The 17,959-nt window shown below is 41.6% G+C and overlaps 1 protein-coding gene across 1 annotated transcript in view; it reads right to left on the minus strand.

Moving 5' to 3' along the window:
* Nucleotides 1-17,959, minus strand: part of ghra (growth hormone receptor a) — a 75,177-nt gene that overhangs the window by 48,566 nt on the left and 8,652 nt on the right. Inside the window, exon 2 of the mRNA XM_024418157.2 lies at nt 8,081-8,163. Within this exon, the coding sequence (XP_024273925.2) occupies nt 8,081-8,147 (67 nt within the window). The 5' untranslated portion in view covers nt 8,148-8,163. The remainder of the gene's footprint in view (nt 1-8,080; nt 8,164-17,959) is intronic.

Consider the following 17,959-nt stretch of genomic DNA (forward strand, 5'->3'; position numbering starts at 1 on the left):
TGCCGACTCAGTCTCTCTTTTGTAGATACTGTATAGCGTTGCCAGTGGTATCAGTTGAGATTGTTATTATTAGGTAATGTTAAGTGCCTAAGTTCTGGTGAGTCAATTCTCCCTTTGTGTCAACGTGTTATTTTATTACCATGAAGCTGCTCATTTCTATTTATCGATGGTACCCGTATCCAGTGTAGATAACCTAATAATAGAACTGTGCTTTATGTCATTTCTATTTATCGATGGTACCCGTATCCAGTGTAGATAACCTAATAATAGAACTGTGCTTTATGTCATTTCTATTTATCGATGGTACCCGTATCCAGTGTAGATAACCTAATAATAGAACTGTGCTTTATGTCATTACTTTAAAGATGTTGCTGCTAACTTAGTGGAATTGCTGTAAGATGTGACTTATAAAATGTTTTATACTTTCTTTTAAAAACAGCCTAGTTTTGGATTGTAGATAAGTATTTCTTATTTATTTATTATGCACAACTTGTTTTTAAAATCCTTCACTATCTCATCTCAGCAGGGTTCTCTACTCGATAGGTTTAGTGTTCCCCACTACAAGCACATTATGTAAGGATATCTTTTCTTGGGGATTAGCAGTTACCTTATTCTATTAAATGACCAGGGTGGGTTTTCTTTTTCATACTAGACTTCAGAGTATCGTTTGTCTATGTTTTTTTATTCTTCTTCAACTTTTTTGTTGTTATGTTTGGACAAATGTTGAATGGATCAGTTGTTATTGTAATCTGGTCTCTATCCTTTTCCCACCTGACTTTACATGGCTAGGCCTAATATCACGAGAGGGACGGCTGGTTGCTCTGTCACTGGAATGTTAAGTCACCCAGTGAAACGAAAAAGGGCTCTCTCATTTAAAATCACCTTAAAGTGGATATCCGCCTTTCTTCAGGAGACATCTCCGCACTTTCGACCACTCTCGTTTCAAAGGAGGGTGGATCGGTCAATCATATCATTCCAACGTTCATTCTAAAACTAAAGGAGCTGCCATTTGAATTAGTAAAAACATACCGTTCGCAATGTCAACTGTAGAGGCAGACTCAGCCGGCTGTTTCATTTTTGTAGTGGGAAGACTGTTGTTTTCTTGTCTAACATCTACGCACCAAATTGGATAACAGTTCATTCTTCACAAATGTATTTTCTCGATGACCTAATATGGACACACACCACCCAATACTAGGTGGTGATATGAATTGGGTAATGTCGCCCAATCTGGATCGTAGCGCTCCTAAAGTATCATCTTCATCCAAGACAGTATCCACAACAGCTATTTCTTAAGACATATGGCATATCTGATGCGTGGGTGTTTCCGCAATGCCACAGCTAGGGAGTATTATGCTTTTCTCACCAGTTCATAAGACCTTCTCACGTATAGACTTTGTACTTTCTCCTAGACAATAGATTTCTGCCACTTATCACGGAGTGTGATTACCAAGCCATAGTCATTTCGGATCATTCTCCGCTTACTATGAAACTACTTCTACCAAATACACAGCCTAATTATCGCCCTTGTTATCAGAAGAAACCTTTGTCGCTTTTATATCATCTCAAATTGAGCAATTTCAAAACTCTGGAATGTCTCCTAAAATTAGTATGGGAATCAACAAAGGCTTATCTCAGGGACCAATTTATTTCGAACAGTGCAGGCTTAAAGAAGTGCAATATGCAACGCCTAGGGGAATTTACAAATCAAATCTTGGATTTGTATCTGGCATATTCACACTCTTCATCTGCAGATTTCCTAAAACAACGTTTGCCACTTCGGAGAGTTTGATCTTCTTTCAACTCGACAAGCTGAAAATCGAATGAGCAAATCTCGATGCAAAAACTACGAACACTACGAGAAACCGGAGAAAATGCCAGCACACCAGCTGCGTCAGAGAACCGCAAATCAAACCATACCTGAGATGACTGACGAGCTGGGTAACAAATGTATTGATCATTTAGGGGTCAATTCATGCTTTCATAACTTTTACTCAAAATTATACACTTCGGAATCCGCTGGTAATACCACCTTAAATCAACACCCTTTGAGTTCTTAGGCATTCCTACAGTGGAGCCTGAGAGTGCTGTTGAATAAGAAGAACAGTGCTCTGCAGAAGAGATTGTGTTGGCAATTAAATATATGCCGTGTGGTAAATCTCCTCAACCTGCCGGATTTCCGAGGAAATTCTTGAAAAACATTCTCAGATCAACTCTCTCCTCTCTTGCTTTCCGTTTTTGAGGAATCAGTCTCCTCAAACTCTTTACCCTCAACAATGAGACGAGAATATATTTCACTTATTTGGAAAAAGGAAAACAAACCTCGAGTGTGGTTCATATAGGCCGATTTCTTTACTGAATTTTAATGTAAAGGTAGTTTCTAAGATGACTGCCTGCCATTTTGAGTCAGTCCTTCCAATATCACCACAGATCAAACTGGTTTCATAAAAAAATAAAAAAGTTATTATTTTTAAACATCAGACGTCTTTATAATTAGAATACTTTATAACCCTCCGTAAACCAACCCAAATTAGATTTTGTATAATTATTTGTAATCTTTATTTATTTACCATTTGATTATTACTCATTGTATATCTTGCCTGCTTAAAGTCTGGTTTTGGGGTGGGGCTCTGTCAGAGAACGGGGGAGGGGGGTTGGGATGGGTCTGATTTGGTAGGGGATCAGTGTGTGTTCTGCCCTCTACCCGTTCTGTCATCTGTATAATCATAAAAATGGCAAATAAAAACAATTTGACTTTATTTAGTTACAAATATGGACAGTCCTGGGATATTTTACACCCAATCTTGATAAGAAATGGCCATACCAGAAACTTATTTTAAAGACCGTAGTAGCCTATTTAGTGAATAACATAAATTGGAAACAAATAAAATAATATGAGTAGGCTACACCAACATTCATTTTCCATTCATTTTCACAAAAAAAGGAAATACTTTATTTCAGTTGTACGGAATGATTTTCAAAGAGATATATCGCCCTCAGGATCAAATTGAGGGCAAAATTGTCTTGACAAATGTTGGTTGCAATGAGGACTAAAATATAACCCTGACATCTGTATTAGGAGCGGTAAATCGGTGGCCAATGCTGGTTGTAATTGAGATCAGCTGTGCTGGTGATATTCGTGTGCACTGACCGTTTAAACGAGGAATCAGCTGGTGGCCATCAATGGTTGCAATAGGTGTGAGGGAAAAATTATGTATTCACCTTATTTGTTGGCTATGTAACAATTATTTACTTAATGAACAGTAAGATATATTTCTGTCCTGCTAATGCTGTGTTTTATGGTCTTTATAGACTCTCAGCCTAACAGTCAGTCAAGACTGGTGGGCTGACGGTCTCATTATTGCAATAATTAATTGATATTAGATAAAGATGATTGTTTGAAGAAATTACCGAGACCAAGTCTCTCTCAGTACTGAATTTCCATGACATAGGCCCTAGAGTTTTCTAAACAAAACATACCCACATAAAAAAATACTATAGTATTCACTGTAGTGTTTTTGCAGACTGTAGTATTTAATGTAGTATACTGGTGTATTTACAGTTAACTATAGTAGAAATACTGTAGTAAAAGAACTGTAGAATATACTATAGTAATTCATGTAATGTTTTTACAGATTGTGGTATACTGTAGTATTTACTGTAGTGTTTTTGCAGACTGTAGTATTTACTGTAGTGTTTTTGCAGACTAGTATTTACTGTAGTGTTTTTGCAGACTAGTATTTACTGTAGTGTTTTTGCAGGCTGTAGTATTTACTGTAGTGTTTTTGCAGACTGTAGTATTTACTGTAGTGTTTTTGCATATTTACTGTCGTGTCTGTGTTTTATTATCATCACTGACATAGAATTGGAAGCTTTCTCCTTTAGAGCAAATTTTTCATAACCTGTAGGTAGGACAGGGGTCTGAATGGATAGCTCAGTGCTTCTGCTCTTTTCTAGAACCTGTCGGTAACACCATTTGGTCTATACTCTAACCAATAGTGCAAAAAAGGTATTAGGTGAACAATAGTTAGGTAAAGAAATAAAAACAACTGTAAAATGACTGAAAAATAACAGTAGCGAGGCTATATACAGTAGTGAGAATATAAAGGTAGCGAGACAACATACAGACATCGGTTAGTCGGGCTGATTGAGGTAGTATGTACATGTAGATATGGTTAAAGTGACTATGCATATATGATAAACAGAGATTAGCAGCAGCGTAAAAGAGGGGGTGGGGGGGCACACAGTGCAAATAGTCTGGGTAGCCATTTGATTACCTGTTCAGGAATCTTATGGCTTGGGGGTAAAAACTGTTGAGATGCCTTTTTGTCCTAGACTTGGCACTCCGGTACCGCTTGCCATGTGGCAGTAGAGAGAACAGTCTATTACTGGGGTGGCTGGGGTCTTTGACAATTTTTTAGGTCTATGGCCAACTGTAGTATTTTGCTATACTGTAGTTAAAAAAGTGTTGTTTTTGCAGACTGCAGTATTTTTGCAGAAATTACTGTAGTATTTACTGTAGCATTCTACAGTATACCACCAACATTCTATAGTAACTTCTACACATGATCAAGAGATAATACAGTGTGTAGTATAGTATTATACAGTTTACTATAGAATTCCATAGTAAGAACTGTAGGATTCTATAGTAAACTGTAGAATTTGTTCATGTGGGCACTTATAATTTCTCTTACAGGTTGGGGTAAAAAACTATGACGGGGACCTTTATTAGGACTAGAAGCACACGTGCACGCGCACATCATCATCTTCATCATCATCATGACTTCAGAAGGCTGCTGAAAGGAAAGACTGGGGTCTGTAAGTTAGGAGTGTGTGTTTGCTCCCACTATCAGCAGCTGTTCTTTGTGTACAGATGTTTCACGGTTGTTGAGGAACACTGGCCAGTTTGCCATAGCACAGCAGTCGTTGGCAACCAACCAACCTATTCCCAGGGGAACTAAGGACCATAGGTTAACGACCGACACTAGCATTCAACTATTTGTGCATCATTTTAGGTGCCCCCAGTTGCAAGGTGCTGCATATTCCTAACACTTTCAGTAATGCATGTCTAGAACTCAAAACCAGAGAGAGCTCACTAGTGACCATTTGGAAATTAAGAAAGAACAGTAGTAAGCACCAGACTGTCACGGTTCATGAATCCACTGCCTCTCTCTCTCTCTCTCTCTCTCTCTCTCTCTCTCGTGTTTGTGTGGGCGTGGTTCCCAATCTCGGCCTGATTGTCTGTGCCAGCTGGAATCACTTATCTTCCCTTTATATGTTCTGTAACCAGTGTTTCTTGTTGTCAGATCGTTGTTACTTCTCTGAGGTTGTGTCGTGTGTCTGTGCTCATCTCTCACCGCCCTTGTGTGGATTATCTGCTGTGCTTCCTCCTACCCATCCGGACACACTCCCCTGGATTTCTCAGCACGCTATCATAGGAAGATACGCCCTAGTCCCTGGGTCGGATTCCGTCTGAGTACAGTCTGTCTGTCCTGTTGCTGCTGTAAACTGTATTCATTAAACCATCGTTGCTTGCATCTTGCATCCGCCTCTGTATTGTTACACAGACTTGTTATGATTCTCGTTACGTAGCCAATAAGCAAACTTTTCAAATGGTTAAAATGAAAAATGTTCTACATGTTCTGTCACCTGCCTGAAGCGTATCCATACCCGCATCTAACTTTCTAAAAGTCCAGAAACAAAGTGAGGCTTAGTTTCATCCCATAGTCTACATGTACTAGTGTGAGAGGAGAGAGATTCCTGTGTGGGATCCCTCTCCTCTCTCCTTCCAAAGACAGGTGGCCAACAGAGACTCATAACTTGGAGGAGAAAAGGAGGAGAATAGGAGAAAAGGCAGAGGAGAGGATTGAGGACTCCCTATGGAAGTGAGTCCTGTTAAACCACTACCAGACAGGCACAGAGAGGGACATTCTAGATCACTCAGATTGACCCCACCATTGTGTGAGGGAACAGTTTCTACAAACTGGCCAAGAGCTGTTCACTTTAACCCACTTCCAATGGACAGAGTCCATTTGAGCAGCAGCCAGTGCGTCGCACCACTGCGGGTCCAGCTCTCTCGGTTACTCCATATGCTGAACTCAGAGACTGGGAGCATAGTTTAACAAACAATGTGGTAACAAAATATGGCCAATTGGACATTCCTGAAATATGGTCCCTGAGATTGCACCATTCAGGAGACACGGCATTTTACATGGTTATTAAACCAAAACAATTGCGGTTCCCCTCTTTTCACACATGATTTATTTTGTTTAAATTGGTTTTACATATTTTTTGTCCTAGAGTTGCAGTGGTTATTAAACATATATTTAATGCATGTCTTCCCGGGCTGTATTGGGGGGGGTCAACATGTAGCCCATCATGTCCCTCTGTCCGTCCGTCTGTGTGTCTGTCTGTCCCTGTCACAGCCCAGTCCACCTTCACTACTGATCCGATGCGGTTTGACTGGCTAGAAAAGAAAAGGCTGCTGTTTGCTCAACCACCCACCTTTTCCAATGTGTGCAAATGCAGGGCTCTGCAACTGATGTCTGACATAACATTTGATAACAAGCATCAATGCCATGTACTATGCAATATTGAATGAAACAAGAAAGGACATTAATTCATGTGTTACAGATTTCAAACAAAAAGAGAGTAAGAGATCTGATTGAGAAACATTGGTATTGTGTTATACTGTGTATGAGATGACTGTGAGAGCTGAATGGTTATTTATTTATTTATTTTACCTTTATTTAACCAGGTAGGCAAGTTGAGAACAAGTTCTCATTTACAATTGCGACCTGGCCAAGATAAAGCAAAGCAGTTCGACAGATACAACGACACAGAGTTACACATGGAGTAAAACAAACATACAGTCAATAATACAGTATAAACAAGTCTATATACAATGTGAGCAAATGAGGTGAGAAGGGAGGTAAAGGCAAAAAAGGCCATGGTGGCAAAGTAAATACAATATAGCAAGTAAAACACTGGAATGGTAGTTTTGCAATGGAAGAATGTGCAAAGTAGAAATAAAAATAATGGGGTGCAAAGGAGCAAAATAAATAAATTAATTAAAATTAAATACAGTTGGGAAAGAGGTAGTTGTTTGGGCTAAATTATAGGTGGGCTATGTACAGGTGCAGTAATCTGTGAGCTGCTCTGACAGTTGGTGCTTAAAGCTAGTGAGGGAGATAAGTGTTTCCAGTTTCAGAGATTTTTGTAGTTCGTTCCAGTCATTGGCAGCAGAGAACTGGAAGGAGAGGCGGCCAAAGAAAGAATTGGTTTTGGGGGTGACTAGAGAGATATACCTGCTGGAGCGTGTGCTTCAGGTGGGAGATGCTATGGTGACCAGCGAGCTGAGATAAGGGGGACTTTACCTAGCAGGGTCTTGTAGATGACATGGAGCCAGTGGGTTTGGCAACGAGTATGAAGCGAGGGCCAGCCAACGAGAGCGTACAGGTCGCAATGGTGGGTAGTATATGGGGCTTTGGTGATAAAACGGATTGCACTGTGATAGACTGCATCCAATTTGTTGAGTAGGGTATTGGAGGCTATTTTGTAAATGACATCGCCAAAGTCGAGGACTGGTAGGATGGTCAGTTTTACAAGGGTATGTTTGGCAGCATGAGTGAAGGATGCTTTGCTGCGAAATAGGAAGCCAATTCTAGATTTAACTTTGGATTGGAGATGTTTGATATGGGTCTGGAAGGAGAGTTTACAGTCTAACCAGACACCTAAGTATTTGTAGTTGTCCACGTATTCTAAGTCAGAGCCGTCCAGAGTAGTGATGTTGGACAGGCTGGTAGGTGCAGGTAGCGATCGGTTGAAGAGCATGCATTTAGTTTTACTTGTATTTAAGAGCAATTGGAGGCCATGGAAGGAGAGTTGTATGGCATTGAAGCTTGCCTGGAGGGTTGTTAACACAGTGTCCAAAGAAGGGCCGGAAGTATACAGAATGGTGTCAGTAACAGTGAGATACAATATGAGTGTCATATGTTTTATCACATCACGCTCTCTCTCTACAGTGGTAAAAATGACATGAGACAAACATGAGTGTGTGAGGCGAGTAGTAGCAGCCTACCTGATGATGTCACAGCAGACAGCCAACCCAGGGAGGGGATGAGGAGGAGAAAAGATGGAGATGCCATGACGGGGGGGGCTTCACTTTGGTGGGAGAGAGGGGGGAGAGAGAAGGATAATCGTCATCGATGACATCTCCTTGTAAAATATTAAGCCAAACTCTACCCAGTGCTCTCTCTCACTTTCCCTCCCCATCTCTCTCTCTCCCCCTTCTCTGCCCTGTTAGCACAAACTGTGACTGCCATGTATTTTCAGCTGGCCAATGTGAAACCTATCCCCAGACAACACATAATTAACCTGCATAAGATATGTCAGACCATGTGTTTGTGTAGTGTGTGTGTCCTTAATATCAGAGGTATAACTTGCGTGCATATGGAATGGTTCTCTCTCAGGCTATATGCATTGATTTTACAGACGCAAGATCTTCATTTGAGACAGTCTGCTACAGCAGGAAAATAATCCTGTAGCAACAGGAAATGTGAATTATGTGGATTATAATTAATGGAAATGTATGGGGTTGATACATTTTTCGTTAGGGAAAATTACGTCTGACATTTTAAAGTGGAAATTACAAACATTAGAAGCCTTTTTAAACCGTGAATATACGACAAGTTGGCATTTCCTGCTGTTGAGGAAAATTCTCAGCCACAAAAGAGTGATCATATTTAGAGCCTTCTGAACAGAACCACTATTGTTTTCATTACGTTTCACTGTTCCGACCAGCATAATAAAGTTCTGAACCGCTTAGAACCAAAACAAAAGTACCAGTTTACATCGTTGACTTTCTGTTCCTTTTTTGACCTGTGAAATCGACATTGTTTTTACATTTAGATCATTCAATTACTCAACCAATCAGTGGGGATAGAGCAGCTTGCTACGCTTGTTTACAAGTGTACTATAGGGCGCAAGCTGCGACAGAAATGTTGCGGGTGGGGAGAGAGAGAAAGAGAGTGGTGGACATGGAGGAGGGTTGGCTTGAAGTGCTGGGCATCATGATATGGCGCGCATTATAATGCATTTAGGATATTAGGAGTAGGCCTATCATTACTTCACTGAATTACATAGCTAATTATAACTAGCAGCTAAGATACCTACTGAGGAGCTGTTAATATGGAGGAACTTTGAACATGAGTTGCCTCAACGCCCTGGACAAGAGCAAGCTAACAAGCTTGTGCGTGGGGCAGCGGTACCAGAATTCAAAACAAGTCTAACCTTTTGGTAGATAATAAATACATCTGGCCCCTCTTTGGACACTGTGTTAACAAACCTCCAAATGAGCTTCAACGCCATACAACACTCCTTCCGTGGCCTCCAACTGCTTTTAAAATGCTAGTAAAACAAAATGTATGCTCTTCAACCGATCGTGCCCGCACATGCCCGCCCGACAAGCATCACTATGGACGGTTCTGACTTAGAATATGTGGACAACTACAAATACCTAGGTTTCTGGCTAGACTGTAAACTCCCCTTTCAGACTCACTTTAAGCATCTCCAATCCAAAGTTAAATCGAAAATTGGCTTCCTATTTCGCAACAGAGCCTCCTTCACTAATGCTGCCAAACATACCCTCGTAAAACTGACTATCCTACCGATCCAGAACTTCGGCAATGTCATTTGCAAAATAGCCTCCAACACTCTACTCAGCAAATGGGATGCAGTCTATCACAGTGCCATCCGTTTTATCACCAAAGCCCCATATACTACCCACCACTGCGACCTGTATGCTCTCGTTGGCTGGTCCTCGCTACATATTCATCGCCAAACCCACTGGCTCGAGGTCATCTATAAGTCTTTGCAAGATAAAGCTCCGCCATATCTCAGCTCACTGGTCACCATTGCAACACCCACCTGTAGCACGCGCTCCAGCAGGTATATTTCACTGGTCATCCCCAAAGCAAACACCTCCTTTGGCCGCCTTTCCTTCCAGTTCTCTGCTTCCAATGACTGAAACGAATTGCAAAAATCACTGAAGTTGGAGACTTATAGCTCCCTCACTAACTTTAAGCATCAGCTGTCAGAGTAGCTTACAGATCGCTGCAGCTGTACACAGCACATCTGTAAATAGCCCATCCAACCAACTACCTACCTACCTCATCCCCATATTTGTTTTTCTGCTCTTTTGCACACCAGTATTTCTACTTGCACATCCTCGTCTGCACATATATCACTCCAGTGTCAATTGCTAAATTGCTTCGCCACTATTGGCCTATTCATTGCCTTACCTCATTACTTTATTTGCACACACAGTATACAGATTTTTCTATTGTGTTATTGACTGTACTATTGTTTATCCCATGTGTAACACGGTGTTGTTTTTGTCACACTGCTTTGCCTTATCTTGACCAGGTCGCAGTTGTAAATGGGAACTTGTTCTCAACTGGCCTACCTGTTAAACATGATAACTATAGCATCCTTAACTAGCCTAGGAAACATGCTGGCAGGCACTTTCTATTCTGGTTAGGGCGAGTTTGCGCTGTTCTGTGAAGGGATTTGTATACAGCATTGTATGAGATCTTCAGTTTCTTGGCAATTTCTCGCATTTCTCAGAACAAGAATAGACTGACGAGTTTCAGGTCTTTGTTTCTGGACATTTTGAGACTGTAATGGAACCCACAAATGCAGATGTTCCAGATACTCAACTAGTCTAAAGAAGGCCAGTTTTATGGCCAGTTTTATTTCTTCTCTAATCATGACAACAGATTTCAGCTGTGCTAAAAATTGCAAAAGGGTTTTCTAATGATCAATTAACCTTTTCAAATTAAAAACTTGGATTAGCTAACACAATGTGCCATTGGAACACAGGCGTGATGGTTGCTGATAATGAGCCTCTGTACGCCTATGTAGATATTCCAATAAAAACAAATGAATCGTTTCCAGCTACAATAATAATTTACAACATTAACAATGTCTACACTGCATTTCTGATCAATTTAATGTTATTTTAATGGACAAAAAAAGTGACCCCAAACTTTAGTGTGTATATATATATATATATATATATATATATAGAAATATAATATAATATATATAAAAAGTGTACTGTTAGATAGAGGCGTGTGAGCAGAAAGCTAGCTACAGTTTGTTTTCCTCCTGTATTGAACACAGATCATCCCGTCTTCAATTTTATCGGTTATTTACGTTTAAAAAATACCTAAAGTTGTATTACAAAAGTAGTTTGAAATGTTTTGCAAAGTTTACAGGTAATTTTTGAGATATTTTTTAGTCACGTTGCGCAAGTTGGAACCGGTGTTTTTCTGGATCAAACGCTCCAAATAAATGGACATTTTGGATATATATCGACGGAATTAATCAAACAAAAGGACCATTTGTGATGTTTATGGGACATATTGGAGTGCCAACAAAAGAAGCTTGTCAAAGGCAAGAATTATATTTTTATTTCTGTGTTTTGTGTCGCGCCTGCAGGATTGAAATATGGTTTCTCTCTGTTTACGGAGGTGCTATCCTCAGATAATAGCATCGTTTGCTTTCGCCTAAAAGCCTTTTTGAAATCTGACATGTTGGCTGGATTCACAACAAGTGTAGCTTTAATTTGCTATCTTGCATGTGTGATTTAATGAAAGTTTGATTTTTATAGTAATTTATTTGAATTTGGCGCTCTGCATTTTCCCTGGCTTATGGCCGCACATGTACTACTCCAAGTGGAAGTTGCAGCAAAGATGCACAGGACTCCGTGACCCTGACCCTATTGCACATTTTGTAGGCCTAAGCATGGCTCTCCAAATGCTGTTGAGGAGTAGCAGTGTATAGTATTTTCAGAGAGGAAAAAAAAAAAGTTTGTCTGTAGGGGGGAATCGAACTCACACATTTGCCAAATCTAAAAGATTACAAGCCTAGCACACTGGCAGTGTAACGGCTCTCGTTGGTAGAAGGAAGAGTGGACCAAAGCGCAGCATGGAAAGTGTTCATGATACTTTTATTTAAAAATAATAATAACAAAAGTGAAAACGAAAGCGCACAGTTCTGTCAGGTACGGACACTAAACAGAAAACAAGATCCTACAACACCCAAAAGGAAAGTGACAACTTATATGTGATCCCCAATCAGAGACAACGATCGACAGCTGCCTCTGATTGGGAACCACACACGGCCAAAAACAAAGAAATAGAAAAGAATTAAAAGGATCTCTAAGGTCAGGGCGTGACAGGCAGCTTCCATCCCCTACAAGCAATGTTAAATAAGGGGGGGGGGAGTTAATTATTGACTTTGCGCGAAAGAATCACACTTTAGCTGCATTGTTATAATGATCGTCACATATGCGTTATTCGACTCTGCGAGGAGCAGCAATGGATCTTTTTTTTTTCATGAAGCTCCCGATGAACAGTTACTGTGCTGACGTTGCTTCCTGAGGCAGTTTGGAACTCAGTAGTGAGTGTCGCAACCGAGTAGAGACGTTTTTTACACACTACGTGCTTCAGCACTCGGCGGTCTCGGTCTGTGAGCTTGTGTGGCCTACCACTTCGCGGCTGAACCGTTGTTGCTCCTAGAAGTTTCCACTTCACAATAACAGCACTTACAGTTGACAGGGGCCGCTCTAGCAGGGCAGAGATTTGACGGAGCCACGTTGAAAGTCACTGAGCTCTTCAGTACGGGCCATTCTACTGCCAATGTTTGGCTATGGAGATTGCATGGCGGTGTGCTGTTAGCAACGGGTGTGGCTAAAATAGCCAAATCCACTCATTTGAAGGGATGTCCACATACTTTTGGCCATGTAGTGCATCTCCTTCTTCGCATTTGTCTTTAGGCTGACACTAGCAGAGGTAGTCTTTGCATTCATGTAAGTAATATGTTTTTGAAATTCATATTTGGCCTTAGTCAACCATTTAGACTGGCGCATCTTTCTTATCATTAGCTAGTTCCAGGCCAAATATTCCTTACCGAGCAGTCTATCGGTATAGCATGTTTCACTAAGGATGCTGGCTGTATGAGTTGAGGATGAGGGCTGCAGTAGAAAGATGAGGAAGCTCAATGGCAATTGACTTTAAATTACTTATTTTCATTTTGTTTAACGTAGCTTGCCTACCATGGACTTAAAAGTCTACAATGAATCTGGGACAGTAGATGAAGTGTAGGTATCTTCTTCAGAGACCAGACCTCATTGTGTTAAAAATGTGTTCTCTCAATGAAAAGAGTCCTGATGGTGAGCTATTTGTTTACAGTACAGAGATGTGATCAATGTATTCGTTCATACAATCCCAGCTAGCACAAATGATATGGCCCAAGGAGTCAGGCAGGCCAAACCTAATCCTGCTTGCACAGTTTGGTACTCGGATCCAGACGGAGGTCTGATGGTACAGTAAAGGTGGGGCCTCCCCATCCCCCAAACAATGCGGGGGGCACCACTGAGACATTTAAATGCCAAACACGCATTTACAGATTACTGCAACTAGGCTTTAACGCCTGCACACTGACTCGGTACCGGTGCCCCCTGTTTAGAGCCTCGTTATTGTTATTCTTATTGTGTTACTTTTAATTATTACTTTTTATTTTTGTCTACTTGGTAAATATTTTCTTCTTCTTGAACTGCACTGTTGGTTAAGGGCTTGTAAGTAAGCATGTCACGGTAAAGTCTACACTTGTTGTATTCGGCACATGTGACAAATAAAGTTTGATTTGAGAACTTGTTCATTGAAGTGTTTAAAATTCCTCTTTCTGATAAGACGGGGTTTGGATCTAGGTATTCGCACATCCCTGAAACATTCAATATGACAATGGTCACATATATCTGAGGAAAACACCCCTCTTACATATTTTTCTGGGGTTTTGAAAATATAAGGTTGATCAAGGTTGATTTTGTAGGGTATTCGGCTTCTACGGCTTATGACATGCAAACACCGGCCAGTCAGACAACGACAAACGGAAGGCGGAGATGCATCCAACAAGCCCAAACACCTTCCAGCCACCAGCGTAGAAAAAAGGTAAACATTCCACTCTGCATTTTCCCTAGTTTCTTACGTAGACTGGTGACCTGCTTGATCAAGGGAGCCACTTCAATCGTATAATCCTCTGGAAGCAAACAATTGCCACATTGGAACTCCAAATGATCCAGCTTGCCCCGAAACAAAGCGTAGTAGATACAGCTCCTACAGCGCTGGATCCATTCCTTTACTTCTCCAGACAAAATGGGCTCCACTTCAAAACTAGTTATCTAACTGATTGGCTAGCCGATAATGTCACGACCCGCAGAATCAACTCATCCTCCTGTTGTGCCTCAGTCTTCTTGGATGTGCGCACAATCTTCCTAAAATAAACTGTCTACTTGGTCGCTAATCAGAACACTGACCTAGTAATAGTCCCATATATAAGTCCTTTAACCTCTCTGAGCATGGAACCCGGTAGCGGGCTGAAATTCCACAACATATGGTGATCGCTACATAAATAGTCATATTAAACATTCATGAAAATACAAGTGTCTCACATGTATCGAAAGCCTAGAATCTTGCTAATCCAACTGCGTTGTCAGATTTTTTAAAAGGATTTACTGTGAATGAATACGATGCGATTATCTGAGGATAGAGCCCCATAAAAAACAACTATTTCAACCAGCACAGGCGTAACAAAATCACAAACTGCATTAAAATAAATCGTTTACCTTTGACGATCTTCCTGTTTGCAATCCCAATGCTCCATTGTTACACAATGAATGATCTTTTGTTTGATAAAATCCATTTTTATAGCCTAACACGAAACATTTTGTGAACCGCTTGTGTCGTGAATTCCGTCTCATTCCATTTTCGATGACACATTCCAGGTAAATACCAACACAAAACATGACTTTTCCAGTCATGTTTGGTTTCATTGCAATCAACTGGTTTGTTTGTAACACAACGGTTTCTTTCAGTCAATACGTCCCGCGAAATGGCCCATCAGGTTTGGTTTGTTTGTAACACAACCAAACCTGATGGGCCATTTCGCGGGACGTATTGACTGAAAGAAACTGTTTTGAAGACAACAAGTAATGACATCACTGTGCACCAATGATATGACCACTGTTTCGTTGATTGACTGTATTTTAACCCAATGACCACTGATCGTCTTGAAATCTAGCTGGGTAGATAGCCAATGAGCTGAGGTAAACGGCAAGATGCAATGGTTATGTGTTGGAAGACCAACCCATGTAGTAAACTCCGGTGTAAAGAGAGTCATTCGCTATTGAAGTTTTATACCGGAAGGAGCTACGCATATTACGCACAGCATTGTTTTGGTAAATGTGCAGATTCAGCTGTTTATATATCAATCAGTATGGCGACTAAGTCAGGGAAAGCTAAATCTAAGTCTAGATATACAGATGTACACACAATTTTAGAAGAAATTGATCGGAAAAGTGAGACAGAGATTGTTGTGGGACAATTCATTTAGCGATTCCGAAGTGGAGGAATATTTTTTTGAATGGAGAGGACATCGTTTTAGACGGGTAAGTTCTTCTCATGCTATAGCCCTTGTTTGAAATTAATAATATAAAATATTATTTGTGATTTTTTTAAATTTTAGAAGCAATATACACTGCTCAAAAAAATACAGGGAACACTAAAATAACACATCCTAGATCTGAATGAATGAAATATTCTTATTAAATACTTTTTTTCTTTAAATAGTTGAATGTGCTGACAACAAAATCACAAAAATGATCAATGGAAATCATATTTATCAACCCATGGAGGTCTGGATTTGGAAAATGAAAGTGGAAAACCACACTACAGGCTGATCCGACTTTGATGTAATGTCCTTAAAACAAGTCAAAATGAGGCTCAGTAGTGTGTGTGGCCTCCACGTGCCTGTATCGCCTGGGCATGCTCCTGATGGGGTGGCGGAAGGTCTCCTGAGGGATCTCCTCCCAGACCTGGACTAAAGCATCCGCCAACTCCTGGACAGTCTGTGGTGGATGGAGCGAGACATGATGTCCCAGATGTGCTCAATTGGATTCAGGTCTGGGGAACGGGCGTGCCAGTCCATAGCATTAATACCTTCCTCTTGCAGGAACTGCTGACACTCCAGCCACATGAGGTCTAGCATTGTCTTGCATTAGGAGGAACCCAGGGCCAACCGCACCAGCATATGGTCTCACAAGGGGTCTGAGGATCTCATCTCGGTACCTAATGGCAGTCAGGCTACCTCTGGCGAGCACATGGAGGGCTGTGCGGCCCCCCAAAGAAATGCCACCCCACACCATGACTGACCCACCGCCAAACCGGTCATGCTGGAGGATGTTGCAGGCAGCAGAACGTTCTCCACGGCGTCTCCAGACTGTCACTGTCACCTGCTTTCATCTGTCACGTGCTCAGTGTGAACCTGGTGTTCATCTGGCAAATGCCAAAAGAGCACAGGGTGGGCAGTGGCCCACCTGTGGACCACCCTCATGGAGTCTGTTTCTGACTGTTTGAGCAGATACATGCACATTTGTGGCCTGCTGGAGGTCATTTTGCAGGGCTCTGGCAGTGCTCCTCCTGCTCCTCCTGCACAAAGGCGGAGGTAGCGGTCCTGCTGCTGGGTTGTTGCCCTCCTACGGCCTCCTCCACGTCTCCTGATGTACTGGCCTGTCTCCTGGTAGCGCCTCCATGCTCTGGACACTACGCTGACAGATACAGCAAACCTTCTTGCCACAGCTCGCATTGATGTGCCATCCTGGATGAGCTGCACTACCTGAGCCACTTGTGTGGGTTGTAGAATCCGTCTCATGCTACCACTAGAGTGAAAGCACCGCCAGCATTCAAAAGTGACCAAAACATCAGCCAGGAAGCATAGGAACTGAGAAGTGGTCTGTGGTCACCACCTGCAGAACCACTCCTTTATTGGTTGGCGTCTTGCTAATTGGCTATAATTTCCACCTGTTGTCTATTCCATTTGCACAACAGCATGTGACATTTATTGTCAATCAGTGTTGCTTCCTAAGTGGACAGTTTGATTTCACAGAAGTGTGATTGACTTGGAGTTACATTGTGTTGTTTAAGTGTTCCTTTATTTTTTGGAGCAGTGTATTATAACAGGGTCTTATTCGAGCAGGGCCGTTAATTCTCCACATCGAAGATGTATATGGCAGCTATTTTAGCGTGTCATATAGGAATTTATGGTTCCACTCCAGTGGCTCATCCCATGGCTGTGCGGTTTTTAAAAAGGTGTCTAAGACCGGTTTTTAAGCCTTTTGCGCCCACTTGGGATTTGGATGTGCTGTGTGATGGCTCCTTTGAACCGATGGAGCCTGTGCATCTGAAGATCCCCTCCTACAAGACCACCATGCTCATGGCTTTGGCCTCGGCTTCAACCCTAAAGGTCGTGACTATGTCCTACAGGTCTCTAGCTTTTGAGCTTTTCGCCTCCTCCATTTGCTTCTGAGGAGCTGTGGTGGTTACATGTCTGGTGTGCAGTAGGAGCGTTACACATGTACATTGAGCGGACTAGGGGTGTCCGTTTGTGTGACCAATTTGTCTGTTGACCTGGTGCAATTTCATGGTTCCTTTGACTCCAGCGAGTTTGTTTTGCACAGCTTCCTCGTACTTAGTGACATCTGCAAACGAAAAGAACTTGATACTCGATCCACTCTTCAAGTATTTCGAAGAGCTCCCTGGGAGTCTGCACATCTTCCCCCCCATTAAATGTGTTTGTCTGCACAATGTTTCACAGCCCCACCCACACCATCTGTTGCCCCCTTCCCATTGGCCTTTTCAGAAAAGTTCCAGGTGATTTGTTTGAATCCAAAAATATATGGCAGTGTGCTAAGTAGGTACACGTTCTTCTTGTTTCTGTATTGGGTGACGGGTGACCATCGCTCATTATGTGGAGTGTCATGATTTGTGGATTCTTGTTCTTGACATCTCTTAGGACTGGCTCCAGGTGAGCCCAGACTGCTATCTCATCATGTCTAAGG

This window comes from Oncorhynchus tshawytscha, linkage group LG04, assembly GCF_018296145.1.
Source record: "Oncorhynchus tshawytscha isolate Ot180627B linkage group LG04, Otsh_v2.0, whole genome shotgun sequence".
In the NCBI taxonomy this organism is placed as follows: domain Eukaryota; kingdom Metazoa; phylum Chordata; class Actinopteri; order Salmoniformes; family Salmonidae; genus Oncorhynchus; species Oncorhynchus tshawytscha.